Source organism: Prionailurus bengalensis, chromosome C1, assembly GCF_016509475.1.
Source record: "Prionailurus bengalensis isolate Pbe53 chromosome C1, Fcat_Pben_1.1_paternal_pri, whole genome shotgun sequence".
NCBI classification, from domain to species: domain Eukaryota; kingdom Metazoa; phylum Chordata; class Mammalia; order Carnivora; family Felidae; genus Prionailurus; species Prionailurus bengalensis.
The window spans coordinates 160,573,428-160,593,895 of NC_057345.1; the positions used below are offsets into that span (position 1 = coordinate 160,573,428).

Sequence of the window (20,468 nt, forward strand, 5' to 3'; positions counted from 1 at the left end):
AATAATCACTGTTATCAGTGATTACAACTCACTGAAAGCTCAGAGGACAGCATTTTTTAGCAATGTTTTTAAATTAAGAAATGCATGATGCTTTTTAGACATAATGCTATTGCATGCTTAATAGACTATGGTATAGTATAAATATACTTTTATATACCCTGAGAATCCAAAAAATTCATTTAACTTGTTTACTGTGATATTTGCTTTATTGTGATGGTCTAGAACCAAACCTGAAGTATCTCTAAGGTATGCCTGTATAACCCAAGGAATTTTCCTTCTGCCTATAACAACTTTCCTGCAGATTCTGAAGGTGCTATCCTTTGATGAAGACAGAGACATTTTTGGTTATCTATCCAGAAGCTATTTCCCTAATCCTTTTTCCCTAACTGAACACAAATTTTGCTCTGTTAACATTCCCTCCCCTACATAGGACATGTAATTTCAGAAGAAGCTGACTCCTGTCTGGCCTCCATCCTAATTTCCTCCCCCCACTGATCAGAAATCTAATTTTGTTCAGGTATCGTCCCCTCTCCACAAAGCCTTCATTTCTAAAAGGAATTTTACCCACTTTCAATTTCAGAGATGGACCTGATTTTTGTAAGGGCAATAGTATGTCTATGGACATAACTGGGTTTGGAATGCACTCATGATCCAATTCTGGCTGACCAGATTATAAGAGAAGTTTGCTCTGGACTTGAAGAAGCTAACGTTCAAAGAAAGGGGAAAAACGTAGAAAGGCAACTCTCTCTAAAGCAAATACAAGTGTGAAAGCTAGAGCAAGTAAATCCAATCAAAATTGGCAACCATTCTAAAACCGTAAGGAAACCAGACAATTCTGTGGATAGCAGACCACAAAGAAATAAACATGGATTCTTAAAAACATAGGATCTGGGTTGGATCAACCACCCCAGAAGTCCCACCCTAATTTGGGACCTGCTTTTAAGTGAGTTTTTAAAACTAGAGTTGAAACTATCATAACTAATGTATCTTTACACTAAATCAAACTCCCAAGTCCACTAATCACAAGCTGGTGGAACTACACCAAGACCAAAAACAAGCTCAGAGCAGACTGAGATACAAAGTACCACACGTCTACAGAAAGATGCTAGAGTGGTTTAACTCCTTCCTTCCACACAGACAGTTGCTTCGAGTACATTTCTTGATGCCAGTGCCACATGTAAATACTAGGATACCACATGTTCATGGCCTTAAGTCTTTACAGCTAAAGGAAGTGGCTCTAAAACATGTAATATATGTATAAAGTCATTACATGTGATTGAAGAACCAATTTATTGTATTTAATTTTGAGTAGCCAAATTAAAGGACAATACTATTTTGTTGTCCATTACAAGAGTTGTGTAGTCTAATGAAAACCATCTTCTTAGCCTATATCACAAAGGGTAGGTATGCAACAAAGAATGAAGAACAAACAAGTTTGGAAAGAAAAAGTTGGTGCTTTAATAAAAGTCTTTATATAAAGTCTTTAATAACCAAAGCAAGCTTTGGGTACTTGCACTTTAAAGTGACATCTAATGTTCTTATTCGAAGACAAGAAGCCACTTCAATACCATAATTCAGATAAAGAAAGAAAAATGAAAGGGATAAGATAAGGTTTGGACATGATACTTGCCTTTTTAATTCTCAAATAAAAAAAATAAGGGAAATGTCAAAAAGCCTAAAAATAGTAACCATACACTAACTATCTGGGCTACAAAACAGATTCCAATTTCATATTATTTCTTATAGAAGTACATTTCTAAACTATTAGTAATGCATAAGTTACATAATAGCTATAGAAATTACAAAAACACAGTATTACTTGTACAGTTAAACTACTGATTAAAAAATCAGAATAATTAATTGTAAATGGTCATTTGGCTCTGAAAGGAGATTTTGTTTCACTTACCCTGACTACTTTCATTCTGGTTTTCTGATTTTCTCTTTCTTCCTCTAGATGATTCCGATTGTTTCTTCTCTGGTGTCTACAGAAAGCAAGTTAACAGAATTTAAAAATATACTTTTTACATACAAAATTATTAGTCACTATACAAATTATTTTCATTTTCAAAATAAAAACGGTTTTGTTCAATAGTGTTCATGTGATATAAATGAATAGTTACTTTTACACAATTTATTCATCGTTTATTTATTTTTGGGACAGAGAGAGACAGAGCATGAACGGGGGAGGGGCAGAGAGAGAGGGAGACACAGAATCGGAAACAGGCTCCAGGCTCTGAGCCATCAGCCCAGAGCCTGACGCGGGGCTCGAACTCACGGACCGCAAGATCGTGACCTGGCTGAAGTCGGACGCTTAACGGACTGCGCCACCCAGGCGCCCCATACACAATTTATTAAAAGATAAAATTTTCTACTGTGTAAGCTTTTAAAATTCAAAGTACAGAAGACTTACACACATTACGTGAAATTCACATTTACAGAATCTGATCTGAGGTGGGTGAAAATCTGAGAGTAATTAGCCTTTTTAAAGGCTGTTCTTTAACATCTTTAAAGAAAAATGAAAGTTCACATTCTTAACTGGATTGGGTAAAAAAAAAAAACAAAAAGAATAAAAACTTAGTTTTTCCTATTAGCTTTCTATTATTCACACATATTTAGTCTATAAAAGTAAACTCAGATGAAAAAGAAAAGAGCAAACTTAAACTCTGATACATATACAATCCCTACTAAAAAGGACCATTCACCTAAATGTTTAACAATTATTATGTAACAACAATTAGAGCAAATTTGTAGATTGTGCCCTAAATTAGGGGACAGCAAACTACAACCCACTGGTCAAATCTGGCCAGCCACCTGTTTTTGTAAGGCTCAACCTAAGCCTAACTTTTACTTTTTTAAATAACCAAAAATTTAATAAATAAAATACTATGATATGAAAATTTTAAGAAATTCAAATTTGAGTGTCCATAAATAAAGTTTTATTGGAACACAGCCACACTCATTCATTTATGTACTATCTATGGTTGCTTTCAGACTACAACAGCAGAGTTAGTTCCTACAGAGACTCTATGGTCTACAGAGCCTAAAATATCTGGCCCTTTACAGAAAAAGTCTGCAGACACCCCACCCTGGATGATGGCTTATTCCCAAATTAGTATTTTCATCAGGCTAAAATGACAAGTAATTTTCATGGAGTGTTGACAGACTGTTGTTGTGCTTAAAGATTAAAACTAAGAGCAAAAGCACAAGGCAATGGCACAAGGCCCTCAAATTCTAGAAGCTTGGCAAGTACGTCTGGTGCCAGAACAAAGAATGTTTGAATGAATGAAACATCGAGGCAACTTAAAATAAATCTCTAAAGGCACTGTAGTCCCCAAACAAGGAAGGAACATATTCCATATTTTGTTGTATGAATAGTCTATGATTAAACAGTATGAATGACAACACATAACCTAACTCGTGTTGAGCATCTATGATTCCTCTTCAGTATTATCACGGAGATTTTAAGTTTTCTTACCCTCATTTTTATCAACAAGATAACAGATTCTGAGTGGATGAAGTGAATGTTTAGAATCTGAATTCTTTAAAACAGGAGTGACCCCATCTTCCCACCTCACCTTCCCATTCTCCCATTCCTGCATACAGTTATCACTTGATAAATACATGAATATTAAATAACTTATTCAAGGTAACCAGGATGGAAATCAAATTCAACTCTGTACTTTCAAGGCCAGAGTGGTCTTTTTTTCTCTATGTGACATGTTACCTGCCCTATATCCAGAACTGAATGAATCAACTATACAAAAAAACTTCAAAATTTTATCAAGTTTGTAAATAAAATTCATTATGTCTATCAATAAACTGCCTATATGTTTTCACAACACAAACCAGATATCTTAAAGAAATCCACTCTAACTTGCAATCTATTCAGAAGGCAGACTGATGTACCAACAATTTAGGGTAAGTAGTTCAGAGTTTAGTTATCAAACTCAAACAAACAAAATAACCAATCTTCTATTTTCTTCAAAATAACACTAAATTAAAAATTCTAGGTTAACATTTTTATAAACAACCCTAAAATCTATCTTAAACAAAAAAAGAACTGATTCGCAAATAATATTTATTCATATCCTTCCCAACTTAATCTATGTAAAAAATATAATTTAAAATCAAGAATATACGTTTTTTCACAAGTTTAACGTTACACTAATTTTTTTTAATGTTTATTAATTTTTGAGACACACACACACACACACACACACACACACACACACACACACACACGGCATGAGTGGGGGGAAACACAGAATCCAAAGCAGGCTCCAGGCTCTGAGTTGTCAACACAGAGCCCAATGTGGGGCTCAAACTCATGAACTGTGAGATCATGACCCAACGCAAAGTTGGATGCTCAACCAACTGAGCCACCCAGGCACCCCAATGTTATACTAATTTTTAAGCATGACAGTATCCCATCTGAATTCCATTTTAAGTCTTGACTAGCTAACTTTTGATAAACAACAAAGAATCCACACAGAATAATACAATTCTAAAAGTTATACTGGAAACACTGTCTATCTAAATGGTTCCACATTATTTTCTAAAATACATTGCAGGTAACACTGGACCAGTTAGATGAGAGGCTACATTTTAAAAGCAGAAGACCGTGGGGTGGTTCAACTGGGGTAAACAAAGTTAGATTTATTTACCACAAAGCTTCTAGGAACCATTAAAATGCTAACATTCACTAGTTATCTCCAAAAAGGGACTGGGATGGAAAGTTACAGTGTATATAGAAATTCTCAAACTTATTTGGAATATCATTTATTAAACACTTCACTGGATATATACTTGAAGATACTGAAGGTCTTTTTTTTTTTTTTTTTTTTAAAGACCTACAGATTACTTAGTAAAAACTTCTTTTCTCTGAGGCAACATTTCCCTACCTAAATTTTAAGTTTGATGGAATGGAAAAGTGGGACAGTCCTTTGAGGGAAATGTCATTTTGTTAAAAACTGTTAACAATGAATGATGGGACACCTGGGTGGCTCAGTCCATGGAGTATCTGAGTCTTGATCCCATGGTTTGTGAGATGGAGCCCTGATTTGAATTCGGCCCTATGCTGACAGCTCAGAGCCTGGAGCCTGCTTCTGATTCTGTGTCTCCCTCTCTCTCTGCTCTCTCCCATTGATGGTCTGTCTCTCTCTCAAAAATAAAAAATAAACATAAAAATTTACATAAATAAATAAACTTAAAAAAAAAACCCAAATGAATAATTATTACAGTTAAAACACACACACACAAAAGGAACGGGTTTACCTTGTTTACACCAGAAAAGAATTTGAGGAAGAAGGGGGGACAAAGGATGACTAAAGAACTAAGGAAGTAAAATTAATTTTAAGACTAACATGACTAATGTGGGGTAAGAAGTTGGAAATAGGTAATAAAAAATTGAAAAGTTAAGCAAAATAAAAAATGAGAAAGGAAAACCTAGATATAACTAAATTTGCCTATAAAGTAAATGTTTCCATTACAAACACACCGTTTTGTCCCTTCCTATGAACCTTTATCTTTTTTCACTGATGCTGTAGTATGACCACCTCATTCCTCACTCTCTACCCCAGATTATTTTAGGCTTGTTCTATCGGCCCAAATGAACTGTAATTTTCTAAAGAGCAAGTACCATGGCTCTCTGAAGAAAAAGACTGGGACTAAGAATCAAACTCTGGATCCATTATTTACCATAACTCTTAGCATGTTACTTATTAACCTGACTCAGATTTTCTCATCAAATTTTTTTTACATAATCTCTATGCCCAATGTGAGGCTTAAACTCAGGATGCTGGGATCAAGAGTCACATGCTCTACTGACTGAGGCAGCCAGGCACCCTATTCCCATCAATTTTAAATGTGATAATACAGGTATAGGATTGTGGGGATTAAATGAGAAACATACCAGAAACACACTTGGTACAGCATCTGGAACAGATACATACTCTATAAATGTCAGTAAGTACCCAATAAATTTTCTTATCTGAGTAGCTATCCTATTATTACAAATATCCATGTACTTTCATATTTCTAAAGTTCAATCATGTGCCACCTGTTAAATGATTAGCAGATTCTGCCCTTATAGCTTACAAGTAACTTGTAGGGCTTGCTTGCAAAATAAGTGGTTTCCTCTCTAAGGTCCCATTCAACCCTGTTCTCAATTACAAGCCACAGAGCTGGCAGTTAGGCCCTAAGTGTTCTATCACTAACCTTCAGGACAATGTGCATTAGTTATGTGGTTTTAAATTTAAATAATCTCAATAACACTTAAACAAAACAAAAATTCTCAGTGAAGGCTACTGCTGCCAATTCTCCTGAGTCACTCATTTCTATATGGATTTATCTGGGAATTTAGAAACGTGGGAATTTAGGATATGTGGAAACTTGGCAAATATTTAATGGGTCTAAAATGGCTCATCAGTGAAGAAAAATTCAGAATGCTATCTGCAATTTTTCAGACAGTACTCCAGAGATACCTTAAGAGAAAGGAGGTTGTGCCTCAAAAGTTTAGTTAAAGAGGAGAGAGAAGGGAAGAAAGAAGCAGGTGGCTGAGCTAAGGCTCTAGCTTATCAGAGACACATCCTACCCTACCTCCACTTCTATGCTTGCAAACACTGCATTTCTTATTTTAACACTCGAAACTCTATATTTGACTTACTTTGAAGAAAGAGTTCTATGGCTTAAAAAAGATTTGAAAAACCATCAATCTTGACCAGTGATTTCCAAGAAAATCCAAGGGACATCAACCACGCCAGCTTTGTATTTGCACGAGGCATAAAATTTGCTCATATCAAGCATTTTATATAAAATAATTCCAAGCTTGCTATTGCTCTCGTGGATGCTGTTATTTCATTCTTTTCTTCTGTTTTTTTCTCAACTGTTGCATTACACTTGACCACAATAACAAAGGCAAAATAAATATAGAAGGCAAAATAATGTCATTTTGCTTTAAAGCAAAGATGGAAAGATTACAGCAATTATAAAAAGTCAAAGAATTATCACATACAACAGAACAGTGGTTAGGAGAAAATGATGAAAGGAGAGACTGGTACTATTTAAAAAATCAGTTTAGCTTCATAAGTGCTAATTTGTAATCATACCAAAACCTGAATGATTACTCTGGCATTTAAATGTTCTAAGATATTAGTGAGAATTTAACACAGTACTTCCTAGCAGTTGAAAGTATGTTCAAAAAACAAAGACAAATCTAAAGGATTTAAGAGGTGACTGTGACATAATTGAACTAATGCTTCCATTTTACTTGGAATTTAAGCCAGTGATTATTAAAAAAAGGTTTTCATATCTACTACGGGATCTTGTTTTATCTGGCTCCTTGACGTATTTTTAAGATAAAAATACATGTGTGTTTCTTCAATGCAATTAAGACAAAATATAAGAAAACTAGAATCTTAACACTGTCACAGAAGGAGGCAGATAAATTAGTACGGATTGTGTCATGAAAACAGATAACCACCTCTATCAGCCTCCAACTAGAGATATTTAAAATTATTGGCACAAATGCATTACAGGAAATTTTAACATTATGTGAAAAGATACCATTCTAACATCAACAAAAGAAGAGTGGATATTAAAATTTATTCTTCGCCTCCACCTTAAGCAGAACTCATCAGCCCTGACTAGACAACAACAAAAAATCAGGTATCATCATCTCTAATAAAATTACTACAGTTAACCGACACAGATATATTTAATATTTTCCTGTTAAATGAGAAAATACTTTAAATCAGAAAGAAAAGTTACTCTATTATTAAATAATATCTATAACAGAATATTCAATCCTTAGACTTGTCAGAATGAATGTTTTCCAATCAATTCATTTAGCGTAAGATAGGTTTCAAAAATACAACTCACTGGCTATTCAAATGATTCAGAGTTACTTAGGTATCAAATTTAAGGTCACTGTACTTTGAACAAATGGCATGACAAATCTTTTTGCCTGAAGCTGGTAATACCAATGTTCAATTTTATTCCACATTTCTAGGCAAAATTTGTTAAACTAGATGTAAGACAGAAAAATGCTGGAGAAGTCTGTTACTTTAATGGCATATATCAAAACAGCACTGAACTAGAAAGGAAAATCTGGAGCTTTACAAAAATAGTCAATGTAAAATAGATGTTCTATTCAAGAATATCAAATGTACAAGATACTGTTCCTTCCAACTTTTTGCTATAAAGATTTGGTTAGAATAATGCACTATAAGAAAACTAAAATTCTATTGTAAAAATTTCCTTGCTGCTTTGCATCAAATTTACATTTAGATAAAGCTACCATGAAATATGTACATCCTAACACAAGGATGATTTTGAGCTGGCAGGACCTGAAATTCACAGTCTGACTCTGCCCAAGAGTCAAAACTTTAATATTATTATCTGGAAATATTTGCTTGAATCTTTGACACCTAAAAGAAGATCGATGTTATACTACTGATTTCAATATTTAGTATAAAAAGTTTATATAATACATCATTTTGGGGATCCTATCATGAAATAAAAGCACTTCCTTGCTGTCTGAAGTTATTCCAATCAACATGTCAGCAATTTTGAGTGTAGCCTATTTTCTGCTGCACTGCCTTTATTATTTAATAATATGTACTATCAAAGATGGTAGAGAGCCAAGAAGATAAACTTGGGTAACTGCCCAACTAAAATGTGTACTCTTTTTTTTTTTTTTTTAATGTTTACTTATTTTTGAGAGAGAGAGAAAAAGACAGTGAGACAGAGACAGAGTGCAAGCGGGGGAGGGGCAGAGACAGAGGGAGACACTGAATCTGAAGTAGCCTCCAGGCTCTGAGCTGTCAGCACAGAGCACGATGTGAGGCTTAACTCAGAAACCATGACATCATGATCTGAGCTGAAGTCAGGCGTTTAACCGATTGAGTCACCCAGGCGCCCCAAAATGTGTGCTCTCTATAGGTAACTTAATCTGTGCCAGCTCATAACAACATTTTTAAAAGCCTGAAGATTTTTACTCTGCTCACAAATATACAGTACCTACAACCGCATTAGCACCTAAAAGAACTATAATACTAAAGCAATCTTACTGTCAATTTTTTAAAAACTACCTTAGCTCGCCATTCTCACAGTCTGACTTTTTAAGCTCCTATCATCTGGACCCATTTTAATTTGCATTCACATATGTTTAAAGGAGCATACCAAGTCTTCAATATTGATGAAATGCAATTTTATCTCCCATTTTCTTACAATTTACATAGCATAACTATTTCTTGGCATTTTCCCTTCTCTGGCTTTCCTTTTAAAGGCTTTATTTGTTGAATAATATAGACTAAAAATTAAAATAAAGTTGGACTTTCTCCCCTATTCATATGATCTTGTAAGTTTTCAAATCATACAATCAGAATAAAACAGCCATATAGAGCAAACGCCGTGGGAGGAACAAGCAAATTTTCAAGATAAGTTATTCTGGAAATGTTGGCATTTTGAGAGTGCTTACAATAGTAAAATTTAGAGCAGTGATTTCACAACTTTTCTCCCGGTGTGACACTCATGATGGAGTAACATACTCCTGTATAATAGCCCTACAGACATTTCCTTGAATGTGAATCCCCAGATCCTTAAACAATTTCTTTGGGATAGACACTTTTACGTGTAAGTTTTGTGACACAGAATATGCACACTAATAATTTTAAACATATTGCCAAAGTGCATTTTCAGAGGCAATGCCAATCTACACTTTCAATAACACTGTGAGAATGCCCACCAATCGTTAAATATCTGTCTACCTGATATGTTTAAAAAAAAAAAAAGGTGGTATTCCATTGTTGTTCTCTATAGCAATACTACATTTATAACCCCAAAAAGTGAGTTTGTTGTAGAAAGAAATCATTCTATCATTCAACCATTAGCCCTGATTTTCAATGTTACTATACATCATAACCACTTAATGCTTTTATGTAAGCTCATGCTCAAGTCTCCATTCCAAATTTAACCATCTCTGGAGAGAGACCAAAGGAATCCTCACTTTTAAAGAGCTCCGCAAGTGATGCTGATGTATCCAGGATTAGCAATAATCTATGTATATAATAATAAGACCTGCATATTCCATACTGGAAATTGTCTAAAATTAAGAAATTATTCTTAATATATTCTTCTATTAAAAATTAAAGACCAAAATTGTGACATATAGCTATAGCAGAAAACTCATTAGGATATAAGTCCAATGGGTTGTCATGGTTACTCACTTATTTTAGAAAATGAGAATTAATCATAATACTGTGTGCTGCTGACATAAAAATACATCTAATATTTTTAAAACTCTACTATAGTATAACACACTGAAACCGAATTTCTCAGTAATGTCAGCTTGTGCTGACTGCCCTTAAAATCCAGACTAAAAGCAGTATTTATCAGATAAAAACATTTGTGAAATGCTTTTAGTCCAGGCATACCTTGGACTGGCAAATCTGATGTTATTATAAATCATTTTAAATCTAAATATTGCCAAAAAAGAATACCTTTTTTTTTCTTCAAAAGACTAGCTAGGATCATTTATCTAACTAATGAGTTATACATTATCTTAGTTATACAGAGAGAGGGTACACACAGTAGTTTAGAGTATCACTTTGAAATAAAACAGATACTTAGGTACTAGAATTTTGACCATTAACTTACTATCTGTGGGCAAATTAATTAACCTCTCTGGACTTCTGTTTTCTTACTTAGGAGATGCGAAACTTACAGAGTTGTAATCTAGCTCCACAGGTAACATGCTAAAACTATTCTCTCTCCTTCATTAATAGGGTGGTACTCAACGAGAGGATTTCTGGCAATACCTGGAGATATTTTTGGTTGCCACAAGGGAGGGCAGTTGTGGAGGAGGAGAGAGGGGCTACGGAGATCTAGTATGTTAGGCAGAAATGCTGATGAACAATCTGCATTGCACAAGACAACCCTACCCCTAGCCCAGGAAGGAATTCTCCACCCCCAAATGTCAATAAAGTTAAGAGATGAATATGTAAGAACCACCTGTAGTTGCTGACGCAAAAGCTACCTGTATAGTACGGTACAACTAGAGTGGTGTTAAATTTATTCATTCAAAAAATATTCACTGAGCATATGCTATGGTCAAGCACTAGGCCAGGTTCCACTTTAAAGTATGTCTTCAGTCTTAGAATGACTTGGCATTTTTCTCTTCCAATCTTATTTGCATCAATCAGCTTAGAACTTTCTTGTCCAAAGAACAACCAATCACTGATGCTAAATGCACTTGTACAAAGGGAAACATTTAACAGCTAGCTGTTTATTTGCTTCCAAAATAAAAGGGTTACAGAATCATTATTTCAAGATTTCATGATTTATAAGAAACTGAAAGATTATCTAGACAGAGTATATAAGAATTTCCAAGCAGGGAGCCTGAATACTTTTCCTCTGAAAAAGCTTCTCAGATGATTTCGACACATACAGTCCTCTAACTTTATGGAAAAAGAGGCACAGTGACAGTATCAAACCCACATTTGATTTCAACTTTTCCTTCCAGGAGACTAAGGACATATATATTCAACTGGATAGATCCACTTCCTTTGCTGTGAACCCTGTCATATAACATATTTTAGGGCCAAACACTAACTTTTAGCTGAATATAGCTCCTATAAAAGCATGTCCTTTAATGGATAGTAGTATAATTAAATATAGTTTTCTTTTTAAATAAAAGGAAATTTTACAAAGGAATTCCAGGAATTTCACAGGAACTTTAAATCTTGTAATTTAGAAGTATGATTATTAGTCTTGTAAGGGAAAGAAAAAAAACAAACTTACTCTTCTACTGAGAAAATGTCTTTATTAGTGTTACAAAATACACCAGTTTGCATGCACACAGAGTACTCTCCCCTTCAAGATGACATTGTTATTATACATATTACATACTGTATATAGCAACACTGTTATATACAGTGGTTTTGGTTTGGCCCTCCTAACATAGTAAGAAGTAATGGCAAAATATTACTAGCACAAAGACAAGAAAAGACAGAGGAACCCAATCAAGTAGAACACCACAAAAATTATTTATCAGACTAAAACATTTTAGAAAATAATGTAGGCAGCAGGATACAAAGAGTATTTCTTAAAATTGATGAAGGTACTAAACTAGGTGTCTAACAATCTTGAGGAGCTCACAGATTTAAACAGAATAAAGTGAAAAACAAGGTAATTCACCAAAGGGAGGAATAGGCATGAAAATATAACTTTCAGTGATACTTAACTACACACAACTAAATTCATTTTTCAAGTTTTCTTCTTTCTTACTAGGTGTTCAGACTAAGACATTAAAAAATTCTCTGGGTTATAAAAAATATATACAGACAAGTAAAACTTTAATGATTTTTTTTAACTCAATCTAAAACCCAAAATTTAAGGCCAGTATTTGCAGCAACATGGATGGAAATGGAAGGTATTATGCTAAGTGAAATAAGTCAGAGAAAGACAGATACCATGTTTTCACTCATAGGTAGATTCTGAGAAACTTAACAGAAGACCATGGGGGAGGGAAAGGGGAAAAAAAAGTTACAGAGAGGGAGGGAGGCAAACCATAAGAGACTCTTGGATACTGAGAACAAACTGAGGGTTGATGGGGGGTAGGGGAGAGGGGAAAGTGGGTGATGGGCACTGAGGAGGGCACCTGTTGGGATGAGCACTGGGTGTTGTATGGACACTAATTTGTCAGTAAATTATATTAAAATAATAAAATAAAATTTAAGGCCAGTATTATCTATATTTTCAAAGAGAATCATAATTTCCAATCAACCTAGGATACCTAAGCATTCACTGCAGAAACATTTAAGCCAAACACTATTAAGAGGGCAAAAAAGAAATATGAAAAGTAGAGATGGGTATGAATAAAAAAAAGTAAAAACAGGAAATACTCTTACCACTCTCCTAATCTAGCCAGTTAACTAATATAAGAAGATAACCCATTTAAATAATTCATACATATGTATAAGTTACACATGGAATTTTTAAATACCGTCTTCAACAAAGGAGATTTTACATTAAAAATAACCTATTAAAGAACTCAATACACAATATCCCTAGCTCTAGAAATGGAAATAATACCCTGCTAAAGCCAGGTTCAAGTTAGCTTTAGGTCTAATTCCCTAGTGTCAACTTCTATTTCCTCCAAAATATGAAAATAAGAAACCACACATAATGTGGTCCTTTGAAAATTCTTTTTAAAAAAGAACAAAACAAGCCATTAATGTTTTAAAGTATCTTTAATGCTATCACTTCAACTCGAATGAGAAAAAAATCTCATTTAAGTTTCAAGACTTCTACAAACTTAATTCAAATGACAAAGCTAATCAGAACTTTCATAAAATGACCTTCATTAATCAACATTAGAGGTAAATTAAGACAATCAAGGCACCATATCATATTTATCTTTCATTACAATCATTACAATTCTAAAAACGCATGTAAGTTTAAATGTCTAGATGCAACAGCTGTCCTGGCTTCCGTATATCTATAACTTAAAATCCTTAATCCTAAATAACTCAGAAATCAAATTCAGTTGGACCAAAAATAAACAGTAATTCAATGCCAGCGGACAGAGAGTTAAAGGATTAACCTTCCTCAAGAGGAGGGAGGGGAGAGAAACATTCGGTTCTAGAAAAGAGAAATAATTTATTTTAAAATGATTAACTTTGATTCAGGTTATATAGAAGTACTATAAAAGATGAATATTAAAGATTAAATTGAGGCAAAAATAAAGCAATTTGACATGTGTGTTTGCTTTACTAACATTATTATGTAACATGTCGAATGTAAGCACACAGGTATAAACAGACTTACAACATGCTTCTCCAATATTATTAAAGACGACATAATTCAATTATATTTATATTCAGTCACAAATATTTCAACCTTAATAAGAAATAAAGTAAGGCAGAGAAATATAAAATATATTCTAGGACATCCAAGAGGAGAGGGAGGGAGAAGAATTATGTTATTAGTATTCATTATAAATTCCAAATGAACTATACAATACATAATTTATCTTAGGATCTGGGGTAAGGCTGGGTGGGGCCAGCAACTGCAAAGAATTTATAGAAAGTAGCAAAGGTCTTTGTGCTTAGTTAGAGAAGGGTCCTTCAAGAAGAACTGCAAACGGGTGAATAAAGGCAGATTTTAAAACTTAGAAAACACTGATAACCAAAGAATATGGGCTCCATTCTCTTATCCTCATAAAATAATCCGGACTCTCATCCAGCAGACAACGCACGTATATACTGTTTCTAACTCCTTGACGCATTCTAAAACATTTAAAATAAGATGAACGGCCATCTCCCTCCATTCCCTACAAACTCCTTTTCTGGTCCGTCCCACAAAATTTTTATCATTCTCACACACCCACAACCCATTCATGATTCTCTCCTTCGGCTGATAACCTCTATTTCACTGTGAAGTATGAGAAAGGTCGTTTGGTTGGAAGTTTGCTCATCAGGGGAAAGGATGTACCCAGTCAATTCTATCTACAATGAACCCAATCAACCCAGGGTCTGGATCCTGGCATTTCATACCACCTCAAAAAAAAAGTTTAAGTTTGATTCTATTTTCTCTCTTTACAGCACTTTTCTTGTCCCACTGTCACAGCTTTGCTATGAGCCCTTCCCTAGCACATAATATGTCAAGCCTGTTAAGACTCTAGATACCGTCTCCCTTCATCATCAAGATTCTGCCAAGAGTAGTCAATATTTGCTGTCACTATTTCCTCACTATCCAATGTCTCCTTAACAGACTATAATCTGGCATCTTGTTACCATTAGTCTACTAAAACTAAGCCTAAGTGACAATTCTTAGTCATTTTTTACAGTCATTATCCTAACTGACTTCTGTGACATTTAATTCTCCTTATTATTCTTCTCCTCCACTTTCTCCTCTTTTTCTTCCCACTGTCTGTCTACTTCCTTACCAGACTACTATTCTTTCTCTAGCATACCTATCTCACCTGCTAACATTTCCTAGCATTACAAACACTATTAAGATGAGTTCAGCTACAGAAGCAGTTTTTAAACTTTTGGGTCTCAGGACTCCTCCACAAACTATTAAAAGTGTTGAGGACCCCGAGAGCTTTTATTTATGTGGGATATAATTATCAATATTTACTATTCTAGAAGTTAAAACTAAAAGTTTTGAGACACCAGAATATACAAGTCATCAGAGTGATGATGTCATCATGTGTCATTACACACTAGAAATTTTCACACTGTAAATTCATGAGAAAATGAAAGTTAAAAAGCCAAACATGTCTTAGCATTATTGTAAAAAAGGCAAATAATGTCTTAGCATTACTATACAAATTGTTCTGACCTTCAGAACCCTCTGAAAGAGTCTCAGAGACACCCCCTTCCCCATCCCCCACCCAGGAATCCTTTAACACTCAAGGGTTTAACACCCACACCAAAAATTCCTCTAAGTCTTCATCTCTAACCTGACCTCTTTTCCTGAGCTCCAGATAGCTCCTACCACCTAACTGAAGTACCATCTTCATTTGGTCAGTTCACAGATATTCAAACTCACTGTTGTCCAGAATTTAATTCATTACCTTCTAGGCCAAATCTATGTATCTTCCTTCTGTGTTATCTATCTTCATCAAAGGCACTAACATTCACCTAGAGCCAGATAACTTTAAACAACCCTAGGTTCTTCCCTTTCCTTCTTTACCCTCATTCAGTCATCAAACCCTACTGATTCTACTTTTATAATCTAGTAGAATGTGAGAGCTTGTTAGAAATGCAAACCCCCACTCCAGACCTAAAGGCATAAGGAACCGTTGGTAATTCACTTGCACACTAAAATTTGAGAAGCATAAGCCTGGATGGTGATAATATCAATAACCAAAGTTAGAAAATCTGAAGGGAGAAGGCAGAACCGAAAAGGTAAACTTGAGAACACTTTAATTAGCACCCTGCCCACTTTTTTCCCTCCTACTATTAAACTGTGGAGGTGAGCAGTTTCGTAAAGGTGGCAGTATTCCTTAACTAAATGATCTTCCCAACTTAGATTTCTCCTCTCTCCCAACTCTATTCTCTGTACTGCCACCTGGGGGAGCCTTCCTCATCTCTACTTTGCGTTTTGTTTCTCCGGCTTAAATGGCTTGCCATTATCTAGACCAAAGTCCAAATTCCTTAGTACAAAGAACAAGGGGTTTCAAACCCTGATTCCTACCAATCTTTCACCATCCTTGCATATCCTACCTACACCAGAAGTCTGCAAACCAGGTGAATCACACAGGCAGATTATGTTTTTTAAGCTTCTTGGGTGATCTAAAGTGCAGTTGGGGTTGAGAACCACTACACCATGTCTTGAACAAAACTTTTGCTTCCTGATAAAGTCTTGAACAAAACTTTTTGCTTCCAGGCAAAAGCAAAAAGCGTATCATAGTCTCTCTGCCTGCCTTCTTATACTTTGCCCTTGTGTTCTGGGATGAATTCATAGCCTTTCTAACAACTCAATCACCATCTCTTCTTTAAAGGAAGACTTCTCTTTTCTCCCCTCTTCTCCCCTGCAGGCAGATGGAATTGGAGGGTTCTTGCTCTTTGCTCCCATACCACCTTGTACTTCTATCATAGCATAATCTACACTGTTTATGAAGTAGTCTGTTCTACTAGACAATGATCTCATGTGAACCCAGGGATTGTATCGTATCCATCTTTTATATTCTCTGTGCTTGGACACAGAGGCTAGAAGATAACAGATATGTAATAAATGCTTACTGAAAACACAGCAAATTTTTGGAGCCTATCAAACAGACCTAGAATGATGTAAAAAAAAAAAAATGAACAAAAACAAGACCAATCTACTTCCTATCTACTAGGCAATTTCATTAACAAAGGGAAAAATCTCTGTTCTAAATTCTACATTTAGTAACAAAAAGCAAATCTATGTATGAAGTAATTCACATCTGAGCTGAAATGAAAAATTTCAGTTGAAGTAGATTCAAATCAGCCTAACAGTGAATATCAGATGCTTTCAGTTTTAACAGTACAAGGATGGAAAACAGAAGGGTTCTGGGTGTCTGAAAAGAGTACTGGGTAGGAGGAAAGAGCCCAATTGAAGAAACAAAAGCTCAGGATATATATTAATATGCATAAATAAAATGTGGAAATAAGTAACAGGAAGAAGGGCTAAAAGAATTGAGGATGCGGTAGGGTAGAGGTGGGTGGCAGAGAACTGCTATTTTTTTTTTCAAATAAACTTCTAGTACTGATTGTTCATAAAAACAAAAACTATTATTTAAGAAAACGTAATGGATCAAGGGATGGATTACCAAAAAAATAAAATGACACCAGAAGACAATGAAATACTACATAAACTTTACTACGAGGTGTATCAGGAAAAAAAACAGCAGTACTCCACCCTACAATTGTTTACTCCCAACAACTTCATTTAAAGACCTACAAGTACCTGTATTTTGAACCGTGTAAAATTTCATCCCAAGGAAATTCATTAATTAAAGTATCTTAATATAGAAATAAAACCTGGAAACCATTTTCCAGATAAGTAGCTTCCTAAATGATAAGACAAAAAAAAATTCCTTCTTCAAATCTTAAGGAAAAAGTGTAAGCTGTAGACCTTTCCAATACTGTGCCACTTGACTTAATGATTAATTTTTAAAAATTCCAGATATAGAACACAGAACAGCAAAAGCTCCAAAATTTTAAGACTTTCTATTCCTTCCTGAAATGTCAAATTTCTATACGAATTAAGCTAAGTATATGCAATGGTTAGCCAAATTGTACTTCACTGTAAATTACACTATGGTCTTAAAAGAAAAAAATTTAACTACAAATACAGCCAAAAGCGACTCTTAGAATTCTTTAAAGGGAAGTGGTACTTTCTTATAGACTCATTCTTTTAAAGAATTGAAATACTCTATCTATGGCTTATATTGGGAGCATGGGTACCTATAAAGGACATGGAAACATATAACTACTTTAGGTGATCTAATTACTAAGTTTTGCCATTAAAAAAATCTCTCAACAATATCAGATTTGGTGAAGAGAAAAGGGAAATATCTAAAACTATTTTATTACCCTTCATAACGTAAGAGCCTATGAAAGAAAAGACATGTGAAATTACTAAATAGACCAAAATCTGGAAATATCAAGAAATGTTCCAAAGTCCAGGAGATATAAAGTGAAAACATTCTTGATGTAGCTTCTGAAAAGCTGTACTCTGACTAAATCTAAACCTACACTTTGTAAGGACTTAATGTAAACGTGCTAATTTGAGAACAAACTAAACTGTGATAATCTGGTGCTACAGGGGCTACTAACGCTTACCTCAAGGGAACCTACTGCAGATAAAGTCCCGTCACTTGCACAGTCCTTTCAGCTGCCTGCCAGTTGTCTCTGTGGAAGGGAAAGCCTGATGAGTGAAAACCCTATGCCACACTCCTCTGGAGTGTCAGGGTGCCTGCACAGAACTGCACAAAACTGTCTACCTAGAGAGTCCTAGATGTTTTCAATAACACAGGACTTAAAAAGATGCCACCTTTGACATTCTCTTTCCATGAACACCAAAACCAAATGGCTAAGAGTTACTAAATGCTAATGACCTACTGATATTATCAAAGAGATATATCTACACTAGCCCAAGTAGGAAAAAGACTAAAATGGATCAAAGAGAAATAAGTTAACATTGAAAGGAAAACACAAACACACATACACACATACACACATACACACACACACGCATGCGTTGAAAAGTAACACAATGCTATAATCTGAGCAGAGGTTGTATCCACAAAAAGTGATGTTGTTGCATCAGCAAGTGAATGCTAAAACCCAAAGAACTTCCTATCTACATATGTCAAAAAAGATGCTATTAAGTACATCATGCCCATTGTTAACTATACCATGGATCCAAATGCCTACTTATAAAATCCCACGTATTTCCTTAGTGGGGTCAGTAAGTGGATGGGAGGGGAGAGGATTTTCCAGGTAGTTTTAAATATGAAAAGTGAAAAACAACAGCATGAAATTCCGCAAGAAATTTCCAAAAGAGAAAAAATATGTGTATCTACATCTCAGTACACAAACCCTTACTCAGAACCAAACTAAGAGGGGAGTATAACAAAAAACAGTGGAAAGCTGTAGTACATAGTTCAAAAACCACTTTCATCTACTAGAATTATAAATGGCCAGTAACTGTCTTCCATTAAGAACACTTATAACACTAATGTATAAGTTCAGCTACATAACCAAAGAAACTATATTTTCTTACTAATGCCAAATAGTCTTCAGTCTGAATACTGTGCTTCATAAGGCAGAACAAAAATGCTCCCATCAGAAACTTTAGCATTAATGCTTATTAGCACAAAGATGGGGGGGTGGGGAACTATTAAAAGAAAAAAGGTGATTCCAGCTTTTACTTTAATAGCACCATATTTAAAATGAAGTTACTTACCTCAGATTCTTTGTCACTTAAAGATCCCAAGCTTCCAAAACTGTGATTAGAACTTTCATTATTTGTTGAGGCCTGTTAAAGATTTTTAAAAAGGTAAAAATTAGGAATAATTTTAAATGAAACATACTACAAAAGGTAAACTATCTTCATAAGTGAAAATAAAGTGTGATTCCTTTAAGCAAGGAAGTTAAATGAAGTAAAAATGAGAAATATCAACTTCTTAACACTATAAATATCTTGGAAAGTTTTATCAAGTCAATAAAGATCTGTATTTCAGGAACTGACTTGTTTTAGCTGACTTTTTAGAATACCAAATTCAAGAACAAAGGAACTGGGCTATTACTAGGATAACAAGATCCCTAAAATTAGTACCCAACATATAAAAAATGATGCTTCCTTAAAAAAAAAAAAAAAAGTATTATTTGTGCTCCTTAATTCCCTTCACAATCTCATCAAATTCTATTAAATACCATCCACACCGCTTTTCCTTTTTTTATATAAAACAAACCAGGCAATCTTTGGGGTTTTGTTTGTTTTGGTTTAGTCTTTTAAGAAAATTTCTTCCCATCTATACCATTTTAATTGCTTCAACCAAGAGTTTCTACATTTCCTTTAGTAATACTTTTTTAAGTTTATTTATTTTGAGAGAGTAGGGGAGGGGCAGGGATAGAGGGAGAGAGAATCCCAAGCAGACTCCATGCTGTCAGCACACAGACCAATGCGAGGCTTGATCCCACAAACCATGACCTGATCGTGACCTGAGCCAAAGTTGGACTTTGTTTAACCAACTGAGCCATGCAGGCACCCCTCCTTTATAATGTATTTTTAAATTTTTTTAAATGTTTATTTTTGAGAGAGACAGAGAGAGAGAGCGAGCAGGGAAGGGGCACAGAGGGAGACACAGAATCCAAAACAGGCTCCAGGCTTTGAGTGGTCAGCACAGAGCCCAACTCGGGGCTCGAATTCACAAACTGCAAGATCATGACCTGAGCTGAAGTCAGATGCTCAACCGACTGAGCCAC

The 20,468-nt window shown here is 34.8% G+C and overlaps 1 protein-coding gene across 2 annotated transcripts in view; it reads right to left on the reverse strand.

Moving 5' to 3' along the window:
• The window catches only part of TLK1 (tousled like kinase 1), a 150,921-nt gene that overhangs the window by 65,417 nt on the left and 65,036 nt on the right, over positions 1-20,468 (reverse strand). The window contains exons 3-4 of one of the 2 annotated variants that reach the window (XM_043577019.1): positions 19,447-19,518; positions 1,907-1,982 (exon numbers count right to left, since the gene is read on the reverse strand). In XM_043577019.1, the coding sequence (XP_043432954.1) occupies positions 1,907-1,982; positions 19,447-19,518 (148 nt within the window). The remainder of the gene's footprint in view (positions 1-1,906; positions 1,983-19,446; positions 19,519-20,468) is intronic. The other variant, XM_043577020.1, reaches the window with a different exon arrangement.